At 34.9% G+C, this 25,501-nt stretch overlaps 1 protein-coding gene across 1 annotated transcript in view; it reads left to right on the plus strand.

Annotated features, from left to right (window-relative positions):
• Positions 1–25,501, plus strand: part of LOC122008282 (transformation/transcription domain-associated protein-like) — a 60,239-nt gene that overhangs the window by 21,716 nt on the left and 13,022 nt on the right. The window contains exons 9-22 of the mRNA XM_042563965.1: positions 1,998–2,066; positions 2,543–2,624; positions 4,307–4,359; positions 4,435–4,533; positions 4,595–5,827; positions 12,269–13,267; positions 13,342–13,677; positions 13,812–14,070; positions 14,149–14,371; positions 14,468–14,831; positions 15,658–15,807; positions 15,886–16,107; positions 16,211–16,432; positions 17,257–17,907. Coding sequence (XP_042419899.1) covers positions 1,998–2,066; positions 2,543–2,624; positions 4,307–4,359; positions 4,435–4,533; positions 4,595–5,827; positions 12,269–13,267; positions 13,342–13,677; positions 13,812–14,070; positions 14,149–14,371; positions 14,468–14,831; positions 15,658–15,807; positions 15,886–16,107; positions 16,211–16,432; positions 17,257–17,907 — 4,962 coding nt within the window. The remainder of the gene's footprint in view (positions 1–1,997; positions 2,067–2,542; positions 2,625–4,306; positions 4,360–4,434; positions 4,534–4,594; positions 5,828–12,268; positions 13,268–13,341; positions 13,678–13,811; positions 14,071–14,148; positions 14,372–14,467; positions 14,832–15,657; positions 15,808–15,885; positions 16,108–16,210; positions 16,433–17,256; positions 17,908–25,501) is intronic.

Consider the following 25,501-nt stretch of genomic DNA (forward strand, 5'->3'; position numbering starts at 1 on the left):
CCTTATAATTCACATAATTGTGTACATCTCTTTCATTTTTATATAGGAGGATTAGAGTATTTACTCTATCAATTTTTTTTTTTTCATATATAATATCATATTGAATAAATTCATAAGTCATTCAATATCTTGCTTCTCTAGACACTTCTATATCTCCATCGGAATATCATCTGATTTAACTTGCTTTCCAATTTGCATCCCATCTAAAGCTTTTATACTTTTAAGTTTGAATTTTATGATAAAAATTTAAATTTCTATACTCTGATTTATTTAAATTGCTTAAGTTAAGTTGGTAACCTAAACCTTTATTAAAAGGTTGATGAAAATATTTTTTCCATCCCTCTTTTATTTCATTATCATTCACTAATACATTATTGCATTTATCTGTAATGCAACGGTAAAGTTGTTGCTTTGTGACCAAAATATCACGGGTTCGAATCCTGGAAACAGCCTCTTGCAAAAGACAGGGTAAGGTTGCGTACAATGGATCCTTCCCGGGGACCCTGCATAGCGGGAGCTTCGTGCACCGGGCTGCCCTTTTATTTATCTTTAATGCATCTTATTTGGATAAGATTTCTTATTTTCTTTTCTTTCACTTTGGCTATTGTATATATGTCGATTTCTCCTTTTGCCAACTGTCGATATAAACATTCAAGTTTCATTCTTACCTTCACATATTGGTTTCTTGACCTCTTTTTCAGCTATTATATTTCTTTATATATTTTTTAATTTCTTATAAGTATATAACTTGTAGGTTGTTTATTTTTCTTTACTTTCTCTTGTACGTTCTCATTTTATCACCAAGATTCTTTAGTGAGTTGTACACGTCCTTTTAACTTACTGAGTACGCTCTTCTCTATCATTTTAACTTTAATAGTATCTTATCGCATGTCATATTTGAGTTGTCATGTATTTCTTTTAATACTTGTATTCCTACATTTTCATTAAATATGTTTTGTTTTTCATCCTTAACTTTCACCATTTAATTAAAACTTTCTCGAATTATATGAACCAAAAAATTATTATAACACACTGTTAAATTTTAAGAAGATATCTAACATAATGTAAAACATATTCTTTGTGGTTAAGGGCTTTGGGGTTGAAATTCTATGTAGGCATGATAAGGAGACATAGGATTGGCCCATAAATTTACAAGATTCTAATCCAATTTAGATCCTTATTGGGATTGCTGATGTCAATTTGAATCATAAGATTTTAAGATTGTAAGGTTTGGATTGCAATCTTACTACCATGGGTATAAGATCTTGAAATCTCTTCTTGGTGCATGTACTTTCTGTTTTTATTTATGCATTTATCAGCAATGTCAAGACTAGGTTCTGATGTAGTTTGTTGCATCTTGTAATGTATTACACCTGCCTTATTACTTGCTATTGTTTATTATGTATGTCTCTTTTTCAATCTAGATTACAATGTCGTACACTGATATGCTTATGCATAAGTGACAATATCTGAAGAAGGGCAGACTTATGAAATTGCAATCCTTAGGAGAGTTTCTCTTGCCATTTCAGCGGTGTTCATAGTGGTGTCTTATTGGGGCAGGTGTATAACAGGCGTCACATGACCATGGTTCTGCAGTAATGTGGTGGCAGAGTTCATAATGGAGTCTTGTTGTTATACTAATTTTTGAATTTCAAATTTCTTGTTAACTAATAAATTGCTTAGTAGCTATATTGAAAGGTGAGAATGAGTAAAGAGGATCAAAGAAACTTTACATAACATTAAAAGTGATTCAAATAATATGGGATTCTAAAATACTAATGATATACCTTACATTCACCTTTAGGAAGGTACAAGATCCAAGCAGTCCCCAAGTAGTCAGGGTGCAGAAGAGCAGATCTTATTACTGTTTTCATAAATCTGTTTGTTTTCATAAATCTGTTTGCTCTGCTTGATTGTGCTTGCATATGTCTGCATGTACTTGTTCCTTCCATTTAATTTTTATATTCTTGTTCCTTCCATTTTGCACACTGCTGCAGCTCTTGGAAGATGGTGAGGAAGGAAGAGAGTATTCTTCCTTGAGGTCAAAACTTGAAGTTCCCATTCAGGTACTGAAATATTTTTTTCTTTAAAACTCCATGATGCTCTTCTATCAACTTCCTGTTTTGAAAATATCAACTTGAGTTAAGTTTTATTTTTATCCATTTTTCTTGTGGTTTTTCCCCTATAATTATGCTACTTTATTGGAATTTTACTTCAGTTTGCTCGATTCATTTGCTTGATATACCAAGGAACATTTTGTAGCTGTCTTTGTCAAAGTATGGGTCAAACAACTACTTTTAGATGTTAACCTGAAATACTTTGAAGTAACAAAACTTGAAAGTGCTTAACGATATATTTCTGGCTGCTCCAAAAATAAGAGTTTCTGCTTTCTAGTTCTGCTTTGAGGCATTGCATTGCATTCCTATTCTTTTCGTACATGCTTTCCAAAATTAGTTGGACTTTGTTCTTGGTCAATATATTCTTTCTACTTGATTTGGTTATCCTTGTGTATTATTAATCTGATGTTTGCTTCTTTCTGCAGGCTGTTCTTAATTTTCAGACTCCATTGGAATATGCCAAAGAAGTCAGTGATTACAAAAATTTAATTAAAACATTGGTGATGGGTACTGACAATACACCTAGATTCTTGAATTTAATAATAATTAAATGTCTCATGTTTCATATATTCTTCCATATTTCATTTGAAATATCAGTTTTAGAGCTTTCCAATGTGATCTGATCCTTTTCCAGAACATCGCATTGGAGGGACTTCGTGCACTAGACTGCTCTTCTTTATGGAAAAAGAATTTAAATTGAACATAAAACTCTTGATATAATGCACTACAGGAATTCGTTATTATTATTCTTTTTCATTACGTTTTGTGTTTGGAGAAACTTATGGACCGTAATAGTAAAATCATGATTAGTATAAACCATAAAGTAGGACCATGTTTTTAACGGGCTTAACTTTCTTGGGTCCAGTATTCGTACAAGAGTTGTGTTTAGCATATACTTCACCATAGATGGTTTGTAATCTCCTATGTAATTGGCACAATCAGTCTACTAATACAATAGAAAATGAATTTATTTGGAATGAATAATAGTGAATTAATAAGAATCATATTCATTACAAATAGTGCTCAGTCACTTTTTTGATTTCTTGTCTAATTATTCTTAATTAAGATCAGAAGATACATGATATTGATTTTGATGTATTTCACAATGAGAGAATTTTGTTTCATGTAAAATTCTTTTTAATGGATAATACTTTCCAGAAACTCTGTTGTTTGGTACGAAGTATATGAAAAATTAATAGGAGCATTTTGGAGGAAAATGAGTTCCTATACATTTTGAAGGAAAAATGACTTCCTCTCAAAATAGATGAAAGTCATTTTTTTCCACCTGTCGACAAATAGTGCTCAGTCACTTTTTTTATTTCTTGTCTAATTATTCTCAATTAAGATCAGAAGATACATGATATTAATTTCGATGGATTTCACAATGAGAGAATTTTTTTTCATGTAAAATACTTTTTAATGGATAATACTTTGTGGAAACTCTGTTATTTGGTACGTAGTATATGAAAAATCAATAGGAGCATTTTGGAGAAAAATGAGTTCCTATACATTTTGAAGGAAAAATGACTTCCTCTCAAAATAAATGAAAGTGGTGAGCCCTTTGCCCTCCTCTATCATTGGAGAAGGGGGGCATATTTTCTGGGATTCTAAAGTCATTTCCAATGTTTCAGACATGCCCAGATGATTCCTTTATGCATAATTTAAATGCATTGTCTGATCCATATGTAAATTGAGTAAATTGTGAATTTAATTGATCGTGAAACATTATGTTGTAAATATATTGCTATCATGTTGTTGGATGGATATATGGGGTTGCTACAAATTAAAAAAAAGCTTTAATGCTTAACAATCAGTTAAGTATGAACAGGGCAAGCTTATGACTAGTGCTTGTTAAGCTCAAAAGACCTATGCAAATCACTTTTAGCCAATTATATTCCTGTAGATGAATGAAGCATACAGAAACTTAATTAAGAAAGTGAAGAGAATATTTGGTGGTGTATAGTTTTACTAGTGATCTTTCACTTAAAGCAGAGCTGAATATCAGAAAACGATCCCTGGAGCATATTCTAATCTGCTATGATCTAGTGTCATTATTTTACATCAATACACATATATTTTTAAGCCTTTCAATCATGATACACTAGTGAGGTTTATTTTTTGTTTTTCTCAATTCAGATTTTACTACTCTGTAATGATGGATGGTACTGATTGGCTGATAAATTATGCAGGAATGAAGACTATAATTTGGAGCATCACAAATGCTCATATGCCACGCTCACAGGTTTAGATATTTTTACTTCAACTGTAGAATCTAATCAGATTTTTGTATTGAGATTGTTCTCATCTTTTCATGTAGGTTTCTTCATCATCACATGGTGTTCAACAGCAAATGCAGGCCTCCCCATCAACTAATGTGTCCCTTCCTCAAACATTTAAAGGGATGCGGGAAGATGAGGTATTTCAAGTTGTGTTTTCTTTTGGTTTCTTGTCTTTATCTTGATTTTTTGTTGAAATAGGTTAGGAAGGCAACTGGGGTTCTGAAGAGCGGAGTTCACTGTTTGGCACTGTACAAGGAAAAGGATGAGGAAAGGGAAATGTTACAGCATTTCTCACAGATTCTAGCTATAATGGAACCTAGAGACCTCATGGATATATTTTCCCTATGCATGCCAGAACTTTTTGAGTGCATGATAACCAACACTCAGTTGCTTCACATATTTTCTACGCTCTTGCAAACTCCTAAAGTGCTTCGCCCTTTCATGGATGTCTTAATTCATTTCCTTGTTGATAGCAAACTTGATGCTCTAAAGCAACCAGATACCCCTGCAGCTAAGCTTGTTTTGCAACTCTTCCGTTTTTTGTTTATGGCTGCTGCAAAGGCTCCTGCAGATAGTGAAGGCATACTTCAGCCTCATATACCTCCAATAATGGAAGTTTGTATGAAGAATGCTACTGAAGTTGACAAACCTCTTGGCTATATGCATCTTCTTCGTTATATTTTTCGGTCAATGAATGGTGCAAAGTTTGATACCCTTCTACGAGATCTTATTCCGTCTTTGCAACCTTGCCTAAATATTTTCCTATTAATTCTTGAAGGACCTACTGGTGAGGACATGCGGGATCTTATCTTGGAACTCTGCTTAACCTTACCTGCACGTTTAAGTTCTTTGCTTCCGCACATTCCTCGTCTTATGAAACCTCTTGTTCTTGCTCTAAAAGGAAGTGATGATCTTGTCTGTTTAGGTCTCCGGACTCTTGAATTCTGGATTGACAGTCTGAATCCTGATTTCTTGGAGCCTAGCATGGCAAATGTTCTGTCAGAGGTTATACTTGCTTTGTGGTCTCACTTGAGACCCCTACCTTATCCGCGGGGGCCCAAAGCCTTACAACTTCTTGGTAAATTAGGTGGTAGAAATAGGCGTTTTCTTAGAGAACCTCTTGCTCTTGAGTGCAAAGAGAATCCTGAACATGGGCTTCGTCTAATTCTTACATTTGAGCCTTCTACACCATTTTTGGTACCTTTAGACCGGTGCATATATCTTGCTATGGCCGCTGTTACACAAAACAATGGTGGCATGGAAGCATTTTATAGGAAGCAGGCTTTGAAATTTGTTAGAGCATGTTTAGCATCACTTCTCAATTTTCGTGGAAATGTCCCAGGTGAGGGAGTGTCTGCTGGTCTTCTTGGAACCCAAATGCTTTCTTCAGTGGATCCTTGTAGGCGTCGTCCCGAGACTTCTGAGATGAAGGTTAGTTTGAAGTTTCCTGCTTCCCCTAGAAGTTCTTTAATGTTTTTTTTTATTATTTTAATCTACTTTTATGTTCTTTAAAATTTAGGGAATTTTGATTGTTTATAACAATGAAAAGGAGTTAAAGGGTTTATTTTGATGAACTATTTTCTACATCATTTGCTGATGTTATAACTCCAATTAATGAAAGTGTAAAAGGAATAAATTCTAAGCTTGAATTGTGGATAGATACTTTACAAACTCAAGGTTTCTACTTAAATAGAATAAAAGTTGTATAAGTTGCAGTTTTAATAAAAAGAAAAGAATCCAATGAAACTCAAAATGAGTGGACATGACATTTGTGTAAGAGTTGCATATATCCTGGAACTTTAAATCACAAGGACATTTTGATAAATATATCGTTAATAACATAAAAAATGGATTGTTGGAATGGAAAGAAGCTTTAAAAATCTTGATTATTGTGTGTCCTTTAATCTGTTTTTTTTTAAACAACATGATCCATCCTATAAAAAAGAATATGTGGATCTAACATGATATAAAAAATTTTGATTTTTTTTTAAAATGAATATGTGGAGTTATAAAAAAGAAGACAAATACTACTATTCTGAAACAATTGTGTAGATCTAACATGATATAAAATGCGAAGATAACTTAAGATTGCACAAGCATGTTCAAAAACTGATCAAAGTTGTGTGTTAGAGTGTATTCTAAAAGCCTAGCTTTTTGTAACATTTATTTTTGAAATAAAAGAATCACATTGGTCAAATGTCTATATTTATATGCTAAGTGTAGTTCAATTAATTTATATTGTAGATAACATGGTGTGTGGTGTCACACACAGAAGATCATGTTATCAGTTCTTTATAAATTATAAACAGTTGCTCACGACTAAGATGGATAGGAACAAACCATTGGAATAGTCGTAGTGTAATTTGGTATTAGTTTATCTTAACTATAAAATTATACTAGTTTTCCTTGGAGCTTGGTTGGTGGCCGAGACTTGCTATCTCTTGGAGAAGGTTGCTTGACCAAAACTTGGAAGAAGGAAGGAGGAGGCTTGGTGGATTCTCATCTCGGTAGATCGTTGCCCACACAACGTCCGAGATAAGAAGAGGAATACGATAGAAGATCAAGAGGTTGTTGCTTACAAAGAAAGGTATGACTAGTAATTGTTTTCCGCATCATACTAGTTTTCTTTGTATGAATTCCAAACACAAGAGGCTAGAGATTCTAGGTTTCGAATTTGCGTATTCGATTTGTGTTTCTTTTCTTTTTCGATCTTGTGATTCGATTGTTCTTTATGGTTAAACCTAGGGTTACTTTAGGGAGATTGAATATTGAATTTCTTTGAAAGGCTTTGCCTAGGGAATGATGGATGCTTCCATACCCAAGAAGGCCTAGTGCCTCACCACGTTTTGTCCTGGAAGCCAATCTTAGAAATAAATATTTAATCGACTTTGTAACATGGGTAGACTTGGATCAATAATGTTAAGTTCCGTTTGCGATCCAAGTCTAAACCTAAAAGAACAGATAAGTTAAATTTGGAATCAATAATGTTAAGTTCCTTTTGCGATTCCTAATTTAATTTCTAAAGAACACAATAGGTTGTTAGTAAAGGTAATTTTTGTACAGGGGGACCGGTATGATATTCTGCATAGCAACCAACAGTGGGTGAATAAAGGTGGCAATAGATCAGGCCCCCTTTTGGCTCGTGAAGATTTGTGTTAGGTTGGTTGGGTTCAACTTGGTCAATTCGAGTCATACCAAGCGTAACCTAAATTACCCAAGGTCTGGCCTTGACATTAGCCTTAGCCTATAGGATCCAATATTTTTATTTAGATATTTGTTTTTTTTTTAAATTTTAAACAATTAATAAAATCTAAACAATAAAAATGCTATTCAAAATGTTGTTTTTAAAAATAGTACTAGAAATATTTAATATTAATAACTAATATTAGTGTTTTATGGAAAAATATGGTGGGTCACACCAGTGATGTTAGAGGCGCGAGGCGCAAAAGGGCTCCCTAAAGTTTGGGGCGCGAGGCACGTCCGAGGCGTGCGCCTCTTGAACATGAGATTGATTACTAAACTACTGACATACTCATATAATATGTCAAATATGATAACTATTAATATTCAACACACAAATATTAAATATGACAAGCAAAACAACACCATGATAAAGGTTTCAAACTTTCAAGTTTCAACTTTCTAATCTAAACTAACGAAGTTCATCAAAACAAGCGTGATAAGTCAAATTAATCATCAAGCTCAAGGTCATCCTCATTGTATTATTCTTCTTCTTCAAATTTAATTTTTTCTTCATCTCTAAGTCTTAGATATGAGTGTCTCATAGAAGAAGATGTATTTTCCTTCTCGACTTGTTTAGGCCTAGCATGTGAACTAGATGTCATGGTTGCAATATTTTTTCCTCTAGTACAATATTCATGTTCTTCAGTTCCACTAGTCCTAGCAACGACATCCCATGTCAAGTCATCACCTTCAAAAACCAACTCATCTTCTTCATTATCACTTTCTCCATCTATTCTACCCATCAACCATTCATTACTGTTATCAATATTTGTCAAAGAAATAAGGTCAATCTTATCACGTGCATCATACCGAAATTTTAAGGCACGATTGTAGTTCACAAATACCAAATCATTTAAGCCATGCTGAGCTAGCCTATTCCTTTTTTTTATTGTGAATCTACGAAATGTCAAAAATCACAATAAGTATAATAAAATAGCAAAGAATATTTTCTACTTATAAAATAACATACTAATAGTATTATACATTTATATTTATTATATACTTGCTCAAATACACTCCAATTGCGCTTACAGTCGGAAACACTACAAGTGAGGCTAAGCACTTTAATAGCAAACTTTTGCAATTCTGGGGCATTTGCTCCGTAGCATTCTCACCATTCTGCTTGAGATAATGCTCTTCTATGTCTAATTGTCAAATTCCTCCCAAATAGTCCTTCTGCCTTTCGATATATAGAGAGCTGGGTAGTGATTTTATCTTGCTCGGTAGCGCTTGAAACCAATCTCTCTATAGTTTCAAACAAATCATTGACCACTTCTCCATATATATTTGAATCTGTGTATGAATAAAAATATTCTGGATTCAAATAATGTCCTGCAGTATGCAGAGGCCGATGAAGTTGGCATTCCCATCTCGTATCAATGATCTCAAATACTTCTTTGTATTTCTCTTCTTTCTCCTTAAAGGCCTTCATAATTGTTTCTTTTGCCCTATCTATAGTCTCATAATATAGCCCATTGTAGGTTTTCTTTCCCCATCAACTAGTCTCAGAATACGGATTAAAGGGCCATATATCTTTAAAATATGCACATCACTGCTCCAAAATCTAAGTGTCATGATGATTTTAGCTACCTTCTTCCCCTCCGCTTCTTTTGCCCGTTTACTCTCTGTCCAATCCTTTGAAATGAACATTTTTTTTTAATTTTACTTCTGTAGGTGCATCCTTTCAAGAGTGAGAAAAGCAGTAGTAAATCTCATGACACTCGTCCGATAAAGCTCTTTTTGTCTTGCGAATTGCCTCAACATATTTACCATGCCTGTGCGAACATAAATCTAAGCATTCACACTCATTGCCTTCTTTAATGTTGCTTTAAAATCAGACAATTTCCTAATGTCTTCTAAGATCATGTCGACGCAGTGAGCAGCACAAGGAGTCCAATACAAATGTGACCTTTTTGCTTCTAATAATTTTCTTTCAAAAGAAGTTAGAAAACTAGATAAGTTTAACATATATAAGGAAAAATATATTGATAAGAAAGAATTAAATAGATTTTTACCAGCAAGCACATTGTTACTTGCATTATCCGTAACAATTTGAACAATATTTGCTTTTCCTACACACTCCACAAATCGATCAAGCAACTGAAATATTTTCTCTTCAGTCTTTGTATAATCAGAGGTATCAACCGATTCGATGAAAACTGAACCTTGAGGAGAATTTACTAAAAAATTAATCAATGTCCTTTGCCTTTTGTCTGTCCACTCATCTGTCATCAAACTACAACTATACTTGGCCCATTTTGTTTCACACGACTTAATGTAATCATTTGTCACACTATCAACAACCTTTTTTAGAAAAGGAACCTGCACATTATGATAACTAGGTCCTTTTAGACCTATACCATATCGGCCAACCAAGTCCAACATCTTTTTGAAGCTTGAATAGTTAACGCCATTAAAAGGAATTGCCACATCATACATCCACTCAGTTATGAATATACAAGCTTTTCCCCTCAATTCTTTCTTGTATGCCCCATTTATCATAGTCTGTCTCTCTTTATCCTTTCTACTTTCAACAATTTTTTTTTTACACATTAGGAGCAAAATACGTATCCATTGAACGTATTTGTCTTGGCTTTTTTTTTGCATATTCACTAATCTAGAACTTGTACTTGTACTTAGGCAACACAACTTTAGCTCCAATATCATCCATATCAATATCATCACCAACAAGAGGGTCTACATCCTCAAATTCCAATGTCGCAAGTTTAGAAAGATTACTTTTCTCCGTCTTTTTCTCCATGAAATTTTTAATTTCTTCATGGCGGACATCTTTTGCAAGTCGTAGTATTTCGAAACCCCCCAACAAGATGTTTTGCACAATAGATACCCCTTTTTGTAACTTTTTGACAAAAGTTACATATCAAATCATTTTTGTTATTCGGATTGACTTTTTGAAAATAATTCCATGCCGGGTTTTTTGATATATATGCTGAAGTATCACTACTACCTTCCATGATAATTGAACAAGAAAATAGCCTGAAAAATAAAAAATAAAATAAAATCAATGCACAGGATAAAAAATGAAAGATCAGGACAAAAATAATAAATGAAAAACAGGATAACAGCACGAACAGGACCAACAATATAGCAAACATGGACAGCACATAAAGAATACTCTACCAGTAATAGAAAAACTGGAAAAAACAAAAAGAAAAACATGATAAAAAATTGAAAAAACAGGAAAAAAACAAATTAAAAACTGGACAGTAGCATGAACAGATAAAAAATACAGCAAAAACGGACAGTGTACCAGTAATAGAAAAACTGGAAAAAACAAAAAGAAAAATAGGATAAAAAATGAAAAAAAGGACAAAAAAACAAATGAAAAACCGGACAGCAGCACGAACCAGCAAAAATGGTAAAACAGGACCAAAAATACAGCAAAAACGGAAGATCACAACCTGCAAAAATGGAAAAACAGAAGCAAAAACCAAAATCAGACAGCAGCAAGAACAAAAAAGCAACTCAACGAGAAGAAAAAAAGAAAAAGAAGAAGAAAAGAAGATCAGAACACAGAGAAGAAAAGAAGAAAAGAAGAAGAAGAAACAAAGAAAAAGTGAAAAGTGAAAACAAAGAAAAGAAAAAGAAGAAGAAAAGAAATAACAAGAAGAAGATAACAGAAGAAAAAGGAAGAAGAGAGGATGAAGTGAAGAACAGAAAAAGAAAAAAAAAAGAAGGAAAAAACACATACTTGGGCGACGGCGCGACTCAGCAACGGTGGCAGCGGACGAAAATGGCTCGGGTTAGGTTTCTTCTTCTTGCGTTCTTTTCTTCTTCCCTTTTATCCTTTTCTTCTTCTTCTTCTTGCGTTCTCTTCTTCCCTTCTTGCGTTCTTTTCTTCTCCGTACCCTAATTCAAAACTAAATTTGTTTGAAATGGTTTTTTTGGTAAGAATCCAGAAATTGTTCACGATTGTGCCCATGATCGTGCCTTGATTGCGCCTCAGTCGAGATGCAAAGGCGCCCTAGGTCTGCCCCTGCGTATGCCTGACGAATAGCGCCCGCCGCGCGTGTGAAAAGGCGTTTTTTCCAGCGCCTTGTGCGCCTGACGCCTCGGGCGCGCCTCGGCCACGCCTTTAATAACACATGGTTAACTCCCGACCATTTATTATGTAGGCCTTGGCTTGCAAGCCATGACTTCTGTGCTTAGTACGAGCATTGGATTAGTGTTGGCCCGTCACAACCCATTTTGTCTAGGTTTTGCCAAGCACAATCCAATAGTCCAATCTGTGTTGGGCCACTAGCGGCCCAACCCAAATGATAGTTGACATTGATGGAAATAAAAAATTCTTTTTAACATATTTAAAAGTGATTTATGATGTATTAATATTGATAGTGATATAATCTTGAATGGAATTGGAGGGATAATTATTACTAAAATTTCATTTAAATTATATTCAATGGAGTACTAGAGGACTAACCTTAGCTTGACATGATGAATTCTATGGATTATCTGATATTGTTTTTAATGAGATTTTTGTTCTCTTGAGTACCTTAAGGTAAAATAAATTAAGAGTTAAGAATATGCACCTTGCTTTTCCTTGTGATTAACTGTATATTGTGTCCTCTAATATCAATGATCTAACGACTAAGGACTCTTCAACTTTAGGTTGATCTTGGTGTGAAGACAAAAACTCAACTTATGGCTGAGAAATCTATCTTTAAGATGTTACTTATGACAATTGTTGCTGCTAGTGCTGATCCTGAGCTCCAAGATGAAAAAAATGAATTTCTCAGTAATATTTGTCGTCATTTTGCGCTGCTTTTTCATGTGGAAAGCTCTTCATCCAATTTGTTTGTGATGCCGGGGCAGCATGTTGGTTCCATGATATCATCAAGCAATAACATGAATTCCAGATCAAGAGTCAATAATTCCAATCTCAAGGAGTTGGATCCTCTAATCTTTTTGGACGCATTAGTGGAAGTTCTTGCTAGTGAAAACAGGTTGCATGCCAAGGCTGCTCTAAATGCCTTAACTGTGTTTGCTGAAACACTTCTTTTTCTGGCATGTGCCAAACATAATGGCATACTAAATTCAAGAGGTGGTCCTGGTACTCCAATGATGGTCTCAAGTCCATCCTTGAATCCTGTGTATTCACCACCTCCAAGTGTTCGAATACCTGTGTTTGAGCAACTTTTGCCACGCCTTTTGCATTGCTGTTATGGAAGCACTTGGCAAGCTCAAGTTGGAGGTGTCATGGGACTTGGGTCTTTAGTTGGCAAAGTCTCTGTTGAGACTTTGTGCATTTTCCAAGTGAAAATAGTGCGGGGCCTTATATATGTTCTGAAAAGGTTGCCAGTTCATGCTAATAAAGAGCAGGAAGAGACAAGCCAGGTCCTTACCCAAGTTCTACGTGCAGTAAATAATGTTGATGAGGCAAATAATGACAATCGTCGACAGAGTTTCCAGGGAGTGGTTGAATTTCTAGCCTTGGAGCTTTTCAACCCAAATGCACCTATTGTTGTTAGAAAGACCGTGCAGTCATGCTTGGCTCTTTTAGCTAGCAGGACTGGCAGTGAGGTTTCGGAGTTGCTTGAGCCTCTTTATCCACCTCTTCTTCAGCCTCTAATAATGAGGCCACTTCGTACCAAAAATGTTGAGCAACAGGTTGTGTACTTGACGCTAGCTAAAATATTTTCTTGTTTGACTTAATCGTATTGATTTCTTACCTCCTCTGATAGGTTGGAACAGTTTCTGCTTTGAACTTTTGCCTTGCATTAAGACCTCCTCTTCTCAAATTAACCCCAGAATTAGTGAACTTTTTGCAAGAAGCATTGCAAATCGCTGAGGCTGATGAGACCGTGTGGGTTGCAAAGCCTTTGAACCCTAAGGTGGTCACCACATTAAACAAGCTCCGTACAGCATGCATCGAACTTCTTTGCACTGCAATGGCTTGGGCAGATCTCAAAACTCCAAATCATACAGAGTTGCGTGCTAAAATCATTACTATGTTTTTTAAGTCTCTGACTTGTCGGACGCCGGAGATTGTCTCTGTTGCAAAGGAAGGGCTTCGTCAGGTACTTCCAACTCTAATCACCATATTGACATTTTAGTTAAGTAATTTTAAATTGATTCTTTTCAAGAAAAGGAAATCTATGTTTATTCTGATTGTATGTGGTCATAATGTTGCCTTTGCAAACTTTGGTTGTAGGTTGTTCAACAACAAAGATTGCCCAAGGAACTTCTTCAGGGCAGCTTGAGACCTATATTGGTTAATTTGGCACATACGAAAAGTCTTACTATGCCTTTATTACAAGGTCTAGCTCGCCTTCTTGAACTTCTGTCGAACTGGTTCAATATCCAGTTGGGTGTCAAGTTATTGGATCACTTAAGGAAATGGCTGGAACCAGAAAAGCTTGCTCAAACTCAGAAGTCCTGGAAAGCTGGGGATGAGCCAAAGGTTGCAGCAGGTATCTTATGATTTGTTGTTATTGGTAATTCTCGCACTCTGATCTGGCTTGATTAACTACAAAATTTCCATTTTGCAGCCATGATTGAGCTCTTCCATCTCCTCCCTCAGGCAGCAGTGAAATTCTTAGATGAACTTGTAACTATAATTGTTGATTTGGAAGGAGCACTTCCTCCAGGGCAATTTTATAGTGAAATTAATAGTCCATATCGGCTTCCTCTTGCCAAGTATTTGAACCGTTATGCAACAGATGCTGTGGATTATTTCCTTGACAAATTAAGCAATCCAAAATATTTCAGAAGGTTAGCAGATGCTGGTGCAAATGATATAGTTTAAGATGTTTTTTTCTTAACAAATTTTAGCAGATGATAAACTCCTGATCAGATCTTATCTTTTAGGTTTATGTATATAATCTGTTCAGATATTGGACAACCTTTAAGAGAAGAACTTGCTAAGTTACCACATAAGATACTTGGGAATGCCTTTCCCCAATTTATTCAGCAGTCAGATGGGACTATTACTCAATCTTCAGCCTCTTTAATTACCAATGAAGGTCTTACTCCAGACAGTTCTAGTAATCCAACTTTACCTGTGTACTCCGATGGTTATTTTCATGGATTGGAGCTTATTTCGACTCTAGTCAAGTTGATGCCAGATTGGCTGCATGAAAATCGGATTGTATTCGATACATTACTCCTTGTCTGGAAGTCACCAGCAAGGATTGCTCGTTTGCAAAACGAACAAGTTTTGAGCTTACTCCAGGTTGTTTTTTTTTTGCTTATCAATTAATGCTGCAAGACATGCTAAATTTCTCGTGTTAAATGAAGATTACTGTTTCAAAATCGTTTGATTCCTCATATTACAAAGTTATGGTACACTTTTTGGGGGGAAGGCCTTGCTATCCTAGTTTCTACTCAAATTGTTATTTAAGTATTACTATATTAATTTTCCTCTATTGACATTGGTTTGTGCATAATCATTTTTCCTTGCAATTTATTTCATATGTTGGCTCTGATCCCTTATTCCGTTTTTTCTTCTGCTTCCAAGATTGGTTGCAGACCACTGTGTTAGTTTCTAATTTAGGGAGTTAGCAGGAAATACAGTATTGAAATATCTTCTATATTGTTTGTCTTAATTCGTCCTATGACTCTGTCAATTATTTTGTATTTTGGCAGGATAGAATTATTTATAGTAGTATCCACTGGTGCAAATGGTAACAACACTTAAGTCCCTCAGTATAATTAAAGTTCATTAGTAGAATTCTTGGCTTTTATTCTATTCTGGTAGGTCTCTAAAGGATCTTTTGACTGTGTTTGATTCATGATGCTCTTTAGAGCTTATATGGTTTTCTTCTAGTTGCACTATCTATTCAATTGTAGATTTGTGGTGTACCTTGACTTCAGTTAACTATACTAATCATGGGAATTAGTATTCTTGATATTGAAGATTGTCTACCACTCTACCCCATCTTTGAGAGACAGCAGCCATGGAGCTTGTGTTTTCTGTTTATCACATCCTAGTCGTAGTAGTCTTGTAACTTATCTTTGTTTTTATAATATTTAAGGACATCAATCTTCTTGATCTGCAGGTAAAGGAAAGCAAGCAGCTTGTTAAGTGTTTTCTGAATTACTTGAGGCATGATAAATCTGAAGTTGGTGTACTCTTTGATATGCTGTCAATTTTCTTATTCCGAACTCGCATTGACTTTACCTTTTTGAAGGAATTTTATATAATTGAGGTAAGCAAATTCTATTGTCCATCTTGGTAGAACACTACTTGGAGATGCTCTAACCAATTGTTGCAAATCACAAATTAGGTGGCAGAAGGTTATGCTCCCAACTTAAAGAAAGCGATTCTTCTGCATTTCTTGAATGTCTTCCAGTCAAAACAATTTGGTCAAGATCACCTGGTCATTGCTATGCAAATTCTCATCCTTCCAATGTTGGCACACTCTTTTCAAAATGGTCACAGTTGGGAAGTTGTGGACCAGTCAATAATAAAAACCATTGTCGATAAACTTCTTGACCCGCCAGAGGAGGTGACAATTTCATGTGCTTGCTCATTGTTTATTAGGCTCATTTTTTATTGATCAATGCTTTTTTTTAGATTGATTTTAATTTCTTAGGATATCCAACCTGCAGATTAGTGCTGAATACGATGAGCCTTTGAGGATAGAACTTCTACAGCTTGCTACATTGCTGTTGAAGTACCTACAGAATGATCTTGTTCAACATCGCAAAGAGCTTATAAAATTTGGTTGGAATCATCTTAAGCGCGAGGATAATTCCAGCAAACAATGGGCATTTGTGAATGTATGCCACTTCCTAGAAGCCTATCAAGCTCCTGAAAAAATTATCCTTCAGGTTGTATTCTTTTGTCCTTACCATAGTCATCAAAGTCCTATTATTTGTGTTCTCTGTTTTATAAACTAAATTTAAGTGGAGTATGTTTTGTTTTTTTTTTTTTATAATTTAGTAAAGTTGCAATTCTGAAAGCTATAGTTGGAGCTTTGGATCTGTTGTCTAGAGACCTAGGGTTCAGACCTACAGGTCGTATTTCATGTTCTTGTCTATTAGATTGTTTGAATGTATTCAGGGAGGTGTATTCTTGGTTTAGTAAGTTGGCTGGATCCAAATATGGATGAAACTAAATAAATTGGTTCCTCCTTTCTTTAGTCAAGTCTAAGTCAACTCCTCTGAGTTCAGTTATAATTTTGCACTGGTTAACATGGAATACTCCAAAGATGCTCATGCATAACTTAATTGTATGCCATGTAGTATTAGTGGTGACAGAAAAAAATTACAGGTAAGTTTCTTCCAGAATTGGATATATAACTCTCCATTACCACCTCTTATTAGTGCTTGTATTATCTCGATGACAGTTGCATGATAATTTAAAATCATTGTTCAATGTGATATCATATGCAACAAAAGAACCATTATTTGTCAATTCAACTGGTAATTTGGCTTGAATGGTTTTCATTAAATGCCACCTTAAATGATGAATCACATATAAAAAGTTTTTATCGTACTATACCATTTAATATATTTTACCTTTGTTGCTTTTATGACAACTAAGTTTTAGTTACGTTTTATGGTCAAATCATTTCATCTGTAAATTAAGCATATTTTGTATTAAGCTAAAGCACTGTTCTGAACATCAACTAACTGAAACTTTCATCTATCAGGTTTTCATTGCCTTGCTGCGAACTTGTCAACCAGAAAATAAGCTTCTAGTTAAACAAGCCCTTGACATACTAATGCCTGCACTTCCTCGGAGGCTACCACCAGGAGAAAGTCGTGTACCAATATGGATTCGTTATACCAAGAAAATACTTGTTGAAGAAGGTCATTCAATTCCTAATATGATACACATCTTTCAGCTGATTGTTCGACATGCGGATCTCTTTTATAGCTGCCGAGCACAATTTGTTCCTCAGATGGTAAACTCCTTAAGTCGGCTAGGTCTGCCATTTAACAGTCCTCCTGAAAACAGACGCCTTGCTATTGAACTTGCTGGCTTAGTTGTTGCTTGGGAAAGGCAAAGACAAAATGAAATGAAAGTTGCGCCAGGTTCTGAAGGTTATAACCAGACAGGTGATTCATTGCATGCTGTTGCTATAGTTGCTGACTCAAAGTGCCCATCAGATACTTCTGTATTTCCTGATGACATAAGCAAGCGAGTGAAGGTTGAACCAGGACTCCAGTCTCTTTATGTCGTGTCACCTGGTGGAGCATCAATACCAAGCATCGAGACACCTGGAACTGCTGGCCAATCTGATGAAGAATATAAACCAAATGCAGCAATGGAAGAAATGATAATTACATTTCTTATTAGGGTGAGGGTATCTTCTATTCTCTCTGTGCCTAATATGTCCAATTCTTTAAAGGACTGATGCCTTGAAATTTTTGAGTTCATGCTTTGATATAGGGAACATCTGACCTGGTTCATAGATTTTGTTTTTGCACTTTTTTGTTTGTAATAATTTTCCTGTTCTATAACTTGTCCATCATGCATATAATCACCACCATTCTGTACTTGTTATCCATCATCATTATACTTTTGATGTTCACATTGCTGAAGAACTTCTTATGGTTTTTACCATTTCTGATCTTGGCTTGTCATTCCATTATAGAGATTCTCCTAATTTTCACTCTAGACAAGTCCATTCTAGCGTTACTTTATTCTTGTGTACCAGGACTCATCTGCTCATGTTACATCTTTTGCAAAAAGAGCAGACTATTGACAATTCTTCCTTTTTGCACAATTTAAGCAGTATGCAAAGATATCGTCGCAGTAACTTTAATATTTAAGTTCTAAAATTAGTTAAAGGTGGTGTATGGCCATTTCTTTCTAAAGTTTCCTCATTTTGTTTCTTTTATTTTGGTGAAAGCTTGTATATGTATTCATTATTCTTTCTATCACATGCAGAGCATTACCTTTTTTTTTTTTTAATTTTCTTTTGGTTCTAGTGGCATATCTGATAATTTATCTGAATGGTGATTACGTATTTATAGTAAACATATTGATTATTAGTCAACAGCCACATGAATATTTTCAACAACCTTCATGCCTGATTTTTCAGTTGTCATTTTCTATTAAATATCTTCCTTTTAGTTCTAGTGGCTTTTATGATAATTTATCTGAATGGTGATTACGTATTTATAGTAAACATATTGATTATTAGTCAACAACCACATGAATATTTTCAACAACCTTCATGCCTGATTTTTCAGTTGTCATTTTCTATTAAATATCTTCTTTTTATTTTAATGGGAGATTTCTGTTGTCCCCAGTGTTGCATATTAGCACATTCAGAGTTCATGATACAACTATTTTGTCACATATGCTTGCTTGGATGGAAACAAAAAGAAACAAATTGTGTCTAAAAAAAATGCATTATATTTTTGGGTTGATTTACAATCTAAATCTATTTATCCCTAGTTGAAGAATTGATAAATCTTTTGAAGCAGGTGCACTATAATATTTTGTGATCCAACTAATTCCAATGTAGCCTTACTATGTATATGATAAATCTGTAGGATTGAAAGATAGTGATAGAGGAGATTCATCAATTTGGGTTAGGGCGTTCCGCCAAACAATTAAGTGGGTTGAGAACTTGAGATTTTATCAATCCTTTCAAGGCAGGTCAAGGCTAGGGGTGTAATTGAACCGAGTTGAGCCGAACAGTAAGAGGCTTGAGCTTGAGCTTAGTTCGTTTTTCCTAAGCTCGAGCTTGGCTCGAGTTTGATTCACACTTAATTCTTAAGCTCAAGCTTGACTCATAATTAAATTAAATAGCTCGTGAACTGCTCGAGCTCAGCTAAAAAATGACTCGATTAAAAGTTAAACGAGCTTAGTTCGAAGTCGGCTTGTTATGTGATATGCTACGGATGGTGCGCTGCACGATTGTCCGCGCCGCAGTGATTAGGTGCTGGATTTCTAGGCGCCTCAATTCATTTTTTTTCCTTTTGATTTTTTAAAAATCAACATTTCTTTAAATCTTAAAAATATATATACTATACCCCGTGAACACTTAAAATTTTTTAGTTTTTTTTTTTAGCGTGAACACTATAATCTAACCCCTAAACTTTAAAGGTAAAATCTAATTGGTTTAAATCTGGAGTTAAAAAAAATAAACAAAAAAAAGCTATTAGGCACCCTAAATTTATAACCTCATGAGCATTTAAAATTTTAGTTTGTACACTATAACCCAATCCCCAAGCCCTAAAGGCAAAATTGGTTAAACCCGGGAGTTAAAAAAAATAAAACACCACTGTATGAATCGAGGTGTCTGGATTCATTCTAGGTGCCTCAATCATTGTCTCGGACAAAGTTTGCAGCACTTCGTTCGCAACACACATATATATATATATATATATAAGCCTCTTAATGAACATGTTCACGAGTCTCTTAACGAACACGTTTGCAGACTCACAAACCAAATATTGTTAAGCTTGAGCTCGAATCAATAATGTTTTCGAGCTCGAAATCAGGCTCGAGCTCGGCTTGTTAACTTAATCGAATGAACCTTTTTTTCGAACTGAGACCCAAATAGTTTACGATCGGTTTGTCTCGTTTACACCCCTAGTTAAGGCGGGTCGGCCCATGGTGGGGGCTTGGGTTGTCCCGCAGATTGAGAAAAATAAAATTTCTTCTAAAATTTAAAATTAAAATGAAAAATTCAATGAGTTTGTGGGCTTGACCTACCTAATCCATAATCCATACGTAAAATTTTCAATAATATATATATATATATATATATATATATATATTATTTTTGGCGGATTTGTGAGTTGTCCCGCATAATCCACAACCCGCCTTGGGTTGGCTTGGGTTGGGGATTTCCCAGCTTTATAAGATGGTTGGTTGGTCGACCCCACCTCGCCATATGACAAATTTTTGGTGGGTCAGTACGCCCCACCAATGTCGCTTGTATTTTTATTTTAAAACTTATCTTTTTTTTTTTTTTCAAAATTAGAACGCAATGGAAAGATTAAAACAAAACACAAATAAGACAAGTTCATTTACTTGGTTCACAGTTCTCAGAATTGTTATTTCAAGGCCTACGATCCATTAGGTGGATCGCTTCTCGAATAGACACCTTTAATCCTCTCCTTTTGAAAATCTTTCGAAGGTAGAGAAACTTCTTACACACGAAGAGAGTATTGTAAAATACTTTAGAAATGTAATATAAGTAAAGTAGTGCAATAATAAAATTACTAACAACTTTTAGAGATTCAGAGCTCGGAACAGTTGTCGGAGACCGATGGAGCACAATCAAGCAGAATATTAGTTGGTTTAAACACTTGATGTCACTTAGATTGACGTGAATGAGTAGTTTTGAACTTCTACTTCAAACACCCTTTTATAGTGGTTGTTCGGCCGATTGATCAGATCATTCGGTCAACTGATCCATAGTTTATTTGGCTCGAATAACTGATCCATATTTGGTTTTCCGGTCGATCAAACCTTGTCTTGTCCATGTTCATCTGTTGACTAGGTATTTTAGGTGACCGGTCGCCTGATTTGTTTTCAGTCGCATGAACGCTTGTCACGTTAGCTTCGTGTCGTTTTCCTTTCGCCATGTCAGCTCTCCGAGGTTTATCCCATGACATGTTAGCTTTTACCTCATATCTGCCACTCCAGCATTCTAAGTGACACCGTTGCCACATCAACATATGATGCTAACTATTGTTTAGTTTAACTTTAAATCCTTTATCAACATCAAAACTCAGGTTGTTATTTGCAATAATGGTCTTCCCCTTTTTGATGTTTGGTAATCACGTTTGAAAAAAAAAGGGTAGCTCGGTGGACGAAGCTCTCGTTATGCGGGTCCCAAGAAGGATCCATTATACGTAGTCTTACCCTACTTTTTACAAGAGGCTATTTCCAGGATTCGAACTTGTGACCTTTTGGTCACAAAGTAACAAATGTACAGTTGTGTCAAGTCTCCCCTTCATTTGGTAATCTCGTTTAAAGTTAATAAAAAAATATGCTGCTACTAACTAAATTAAACTCTCCTTGAAGTTTATTGGGTTTACTCATTTTCACTCAGTTGAAAATAAATTTTTAACTTTTTAGACTTTTATTTTCTCCCTTTGACATGCCTCAAAATAGGAGGGAAATCAAATTAAGCCAATTTTGTTAAACTAATGTTTGAAAAAAAAGTTTTCAAAAATTAATTTTTCACAAATAGGATTGTAAATGAATCGAACGTTTGTGAACAAGCTTGGTATTTGGCATGGTAAGAGCTTGTTTATCTTCATTCAATACAGACAAGATCAATTAAATAAATAAGTTTGAACTTCTTGTTGAACTAAATGAACAAACTTGAACACGCGTTCAACTCGTAAATGTTCGTTAACCATGTTCATTAACAAAACTCTTATCAATATACTAAATAAACAAAGAAATTTTTAAAATGAATATATAAGTTTCAATTATTAAGCTCAATAACCAATCAAACAAGTAAAAATTTCAAACAATCAAACAAGTTTTAATCGAGAATTCGATAACATCTAAATGAACCAAGCCAAGTTTGAATCAAACTCAAGCTCATGAAAAATAAAGCAAGCTAAGCTTGAACAATCATTTCAATGACCTAGGTCATTTTAGGCTTGACTGGGCTTGGTTTGGTTACCTTATCAAACAAGCTTGAACACCTTAAAAAAAATCTTGGCTCGGCTTGACTTGTTTATGACCCTATTCACAAATATTTTTCAACGATAATTTAAAAAAATCTTTAGAGTAAACATATAATATTTTCAAGGAAATTTTGAACAAAAGGGCAGCCTGGTGCACGAAACTCCCGCCATGCAGGGTCTCAGGGAAGGATCCATTGTACGCAGCTTTACCTGCTTGTTGCAAGAAGCTGTTTTCAGGATTCGAACGCGTAATATTTTGGTCACAAAGGAACAACTTTACCCTTGCGCCAAGACTCTCATTCCAAGGAAATTTTGAACAAGCATTTAAGATAATTTTTTAAAATAATTTTCAAGAATAATGTTATTAAATATTTTTTAAGATAAAAATTTTAAAATATTTTTCAAAATATTCAGAATAATTTTCAAGATAAAATTAATTTCATTAAAGTAATAAAATATTTATTATATATTTCTATAAAAAAATTCAAAGAAGAAAAAATAAATTTTGAATAGCAATTTCTTAAACCTTTAACTGAAATTTATAGTTTTAAACATTGGAAGAATAGAAATGCACACAAAAAACAATTAATCATACTTTAAGCACAATTTTGAAAATGAACATAATTAATTTGTAAAAATTTTTATGTTTAGATAAAAATGCTCTAAAATGAATAATTAAGCCTAATGAAGTATTTATAATAAAGACATGTTAATTAAATAACCAAGATAAGCATTTAAGTGAATTGTAGATAAAAATTCCAAAAAGTTAAACTTAAGATTTTACACTGGAATACCAAACATAGAGTCATGCAATACCAAAATATAAAGTAAAACACTCGCAGCTAAACACACTAAGTCTAATTGAAGAAGGAGGTTGCTAGCTACTGCTGATATCTGCTTCCACTGCTGATACATGTTCTGGTGGTGTCGCTGCTGCATCTCCTGCTGCCGCTGCTCGAGTGACTGACAGTGCCCTCTTATCTACTAAATCCCTCCTGCATCTAACTAACATCCTCTAATATCTGCTACTCTAAATGAATAAAACGATCATCGGAATAGGAAGGATCTACTGGAGCAGGAGCAGGCAAGCCTAACAAACGGACTTATAGGGATATCATCTTCAAACTATGACTCCTCTTCCTCAACTGAGCTTGCTGTTGTCTGTGTTTATATACCTAGGTCCGGTCCCTTTTGTTATCCCAGCCAATGACATCTGTTTAACTTCTATTTTATCAAATGAACTGGACAATGTCTTGACATTTTCTATTGTGGTGTTTATGCCAAAAGATGCAAGTAATACAGTGACATATGACAGTAGGCCATATGAACTTTTCCGGAAGAGCTATAACCGGAATACTGAATAATAGTCTTAAATACTAGTAGGCCTATGTAAATGCCAAACATATGCCTAAGTGCATACATCAAAAGCATATGATGAGGTCTATAATCACTGCTTGATCTCTAGTGGCTAGTGGTAAAATGCACCCTATAATAACTTTATAAAATGCATTATCAGGTGCGCTAAGATGTATAACATGAATGGGATTATGAAGAGGACCCTAAGAAAATTTAGAATACTTGATATTCAAGGTGAGATGAGAATAAGGTTCAGGTAATGTCTATGGATAATTTGGAAAACAATAGAAAGGATTATTAGTTACCTCTAAGAAAATTTCAGATCATAAAGAAGGGGAGTCTTAGTATAATAGTAAAGTTGTCGTCGTGTGACATAGAGGTCACGGGTTCGAGTCTTTAAAATTGCCTCTTGCAAAGCAGGTAAGGTTGCATACGATAGACTCTTTCCTAGAACTTGCATTGGAGGGAGCTTTGTGCACCAGGCTACCCTTTTTTATCAGCATTATATTGAAATTCCTGACATGTTATTCTAGTTTTATAATTGTAGTCATTTATAGGGTAGAGGTTACGATAGAATTCTGCACATAAGTCATCATTAACGTGGTGTGTGCAATATACCAAGTTGGCCAATGCATAGTAGTTGATTATGTCAACTATGTCAGCACAATACTCATTAAAGAGATGTCTATCCAAATACGGAATGCCTAACACTAAATGAGTCCTAAATGAAAATGAATGCCCAAGTTCATTAGCAGGGAACTGAGGTCAGGCTGGGGTTTGAGAGACAGGCCTGTTCTTGGGTGATTTGACGTTTTTGACTATAAAAAAACTTAAATAAGTATAAAATATTTTCATAGGAAATGGAGGGATGAGATTGTTACCGAGGCATTTTTGAGGTTTTGAAGGCTTAACTAACTGTTGGAAGGCAAGAGAGGAGTTGTTTTTGGTGATAGGTTGACCGTACTGAGCTCCTATTTTTATAGCGGGGGATTGGTTACTGGATAAGTTTTTCGGTCGACTGATAAACTTAGTGTCCAGTCAACTGGACAACTTTTTCGGGTTACGAGGAAGGTCGATCGACCATAAATCTTTGTTCTGTTGATCGGAAGATGAAAAGCCCCTATCACCCGATCAACTTTTTTAGGTTCCAAGGTTTATCGGTCGACCTCAATTGTCTGTTCGGTCTATCGAAACATGAAACGTCTGGTCATTAGATCAGCTTTTTGTGGTAGCGAGGTGATTCTGTCGACCGATAAGCATTTTCGATCCCCTAAATAGGTTACGTCGATCAAACTGACGATCAACCTTTGATTGTGAGGTCATTCGGTCGACTGATAGTCGTTTTTGTCCTAAATGATTTATGACTTTATTTGGGTATCAAAGTTTTTATCTATCGCTCCAAAAGTGTCATTCGGTGAAAAAAATTTCTCAAAAATAATTTTATTTTTATAAATAATAATTCATCTATGATTTATCCTTACCAAAATGTCTAACACTTTTTCTAACTTAGATGATATCAATTAATCATTAAGTATAGCTAAGAGTTAGTCATTTGTTTTATACTCCTTGGTTCATATCAATGCACTAGTCTATATCTGGCCCAGGGGTTGATCTTAACATCTCACGCTCATCTACGTGGCTCAATAAACAAATAGTTAATCCTATATGTTTGTGAGATGCAAATACTGCCTGGATCTATAGTTGCATGGAATCTATGGTAATGTTTAGGCTAGTTCCATAATATAATATTATGTAATAATAACACCGAAAAGATTTTAGTCGAGTGAGCATTTGTTAAACTAGCTTCCAGGTCGTGGCGAGACATTACTTTGGGTAGCGACTTCCTTAGACAGCTGATAAAAGAAATAAATATCCAATCCAACTTAGTACAAGACCTTGGTTTAATAAGTTTAGGATGAAGTGAGTTAG

Source organism: Zingiber officinale, chromosome 8A, assembly GCF_018446385.1.
Source record: "Zingiber officinale cultivar Zhangliang chromosome 8A, Zo_v1.1, whole genome shotgun sequence".
Lineage (NCBI taxonomy): Eukaryota > Viridiplantae > Streptophyta > Magnoliopsida > Zingiberales > Zingiberaceae > Zingiber > Zingiber officinale.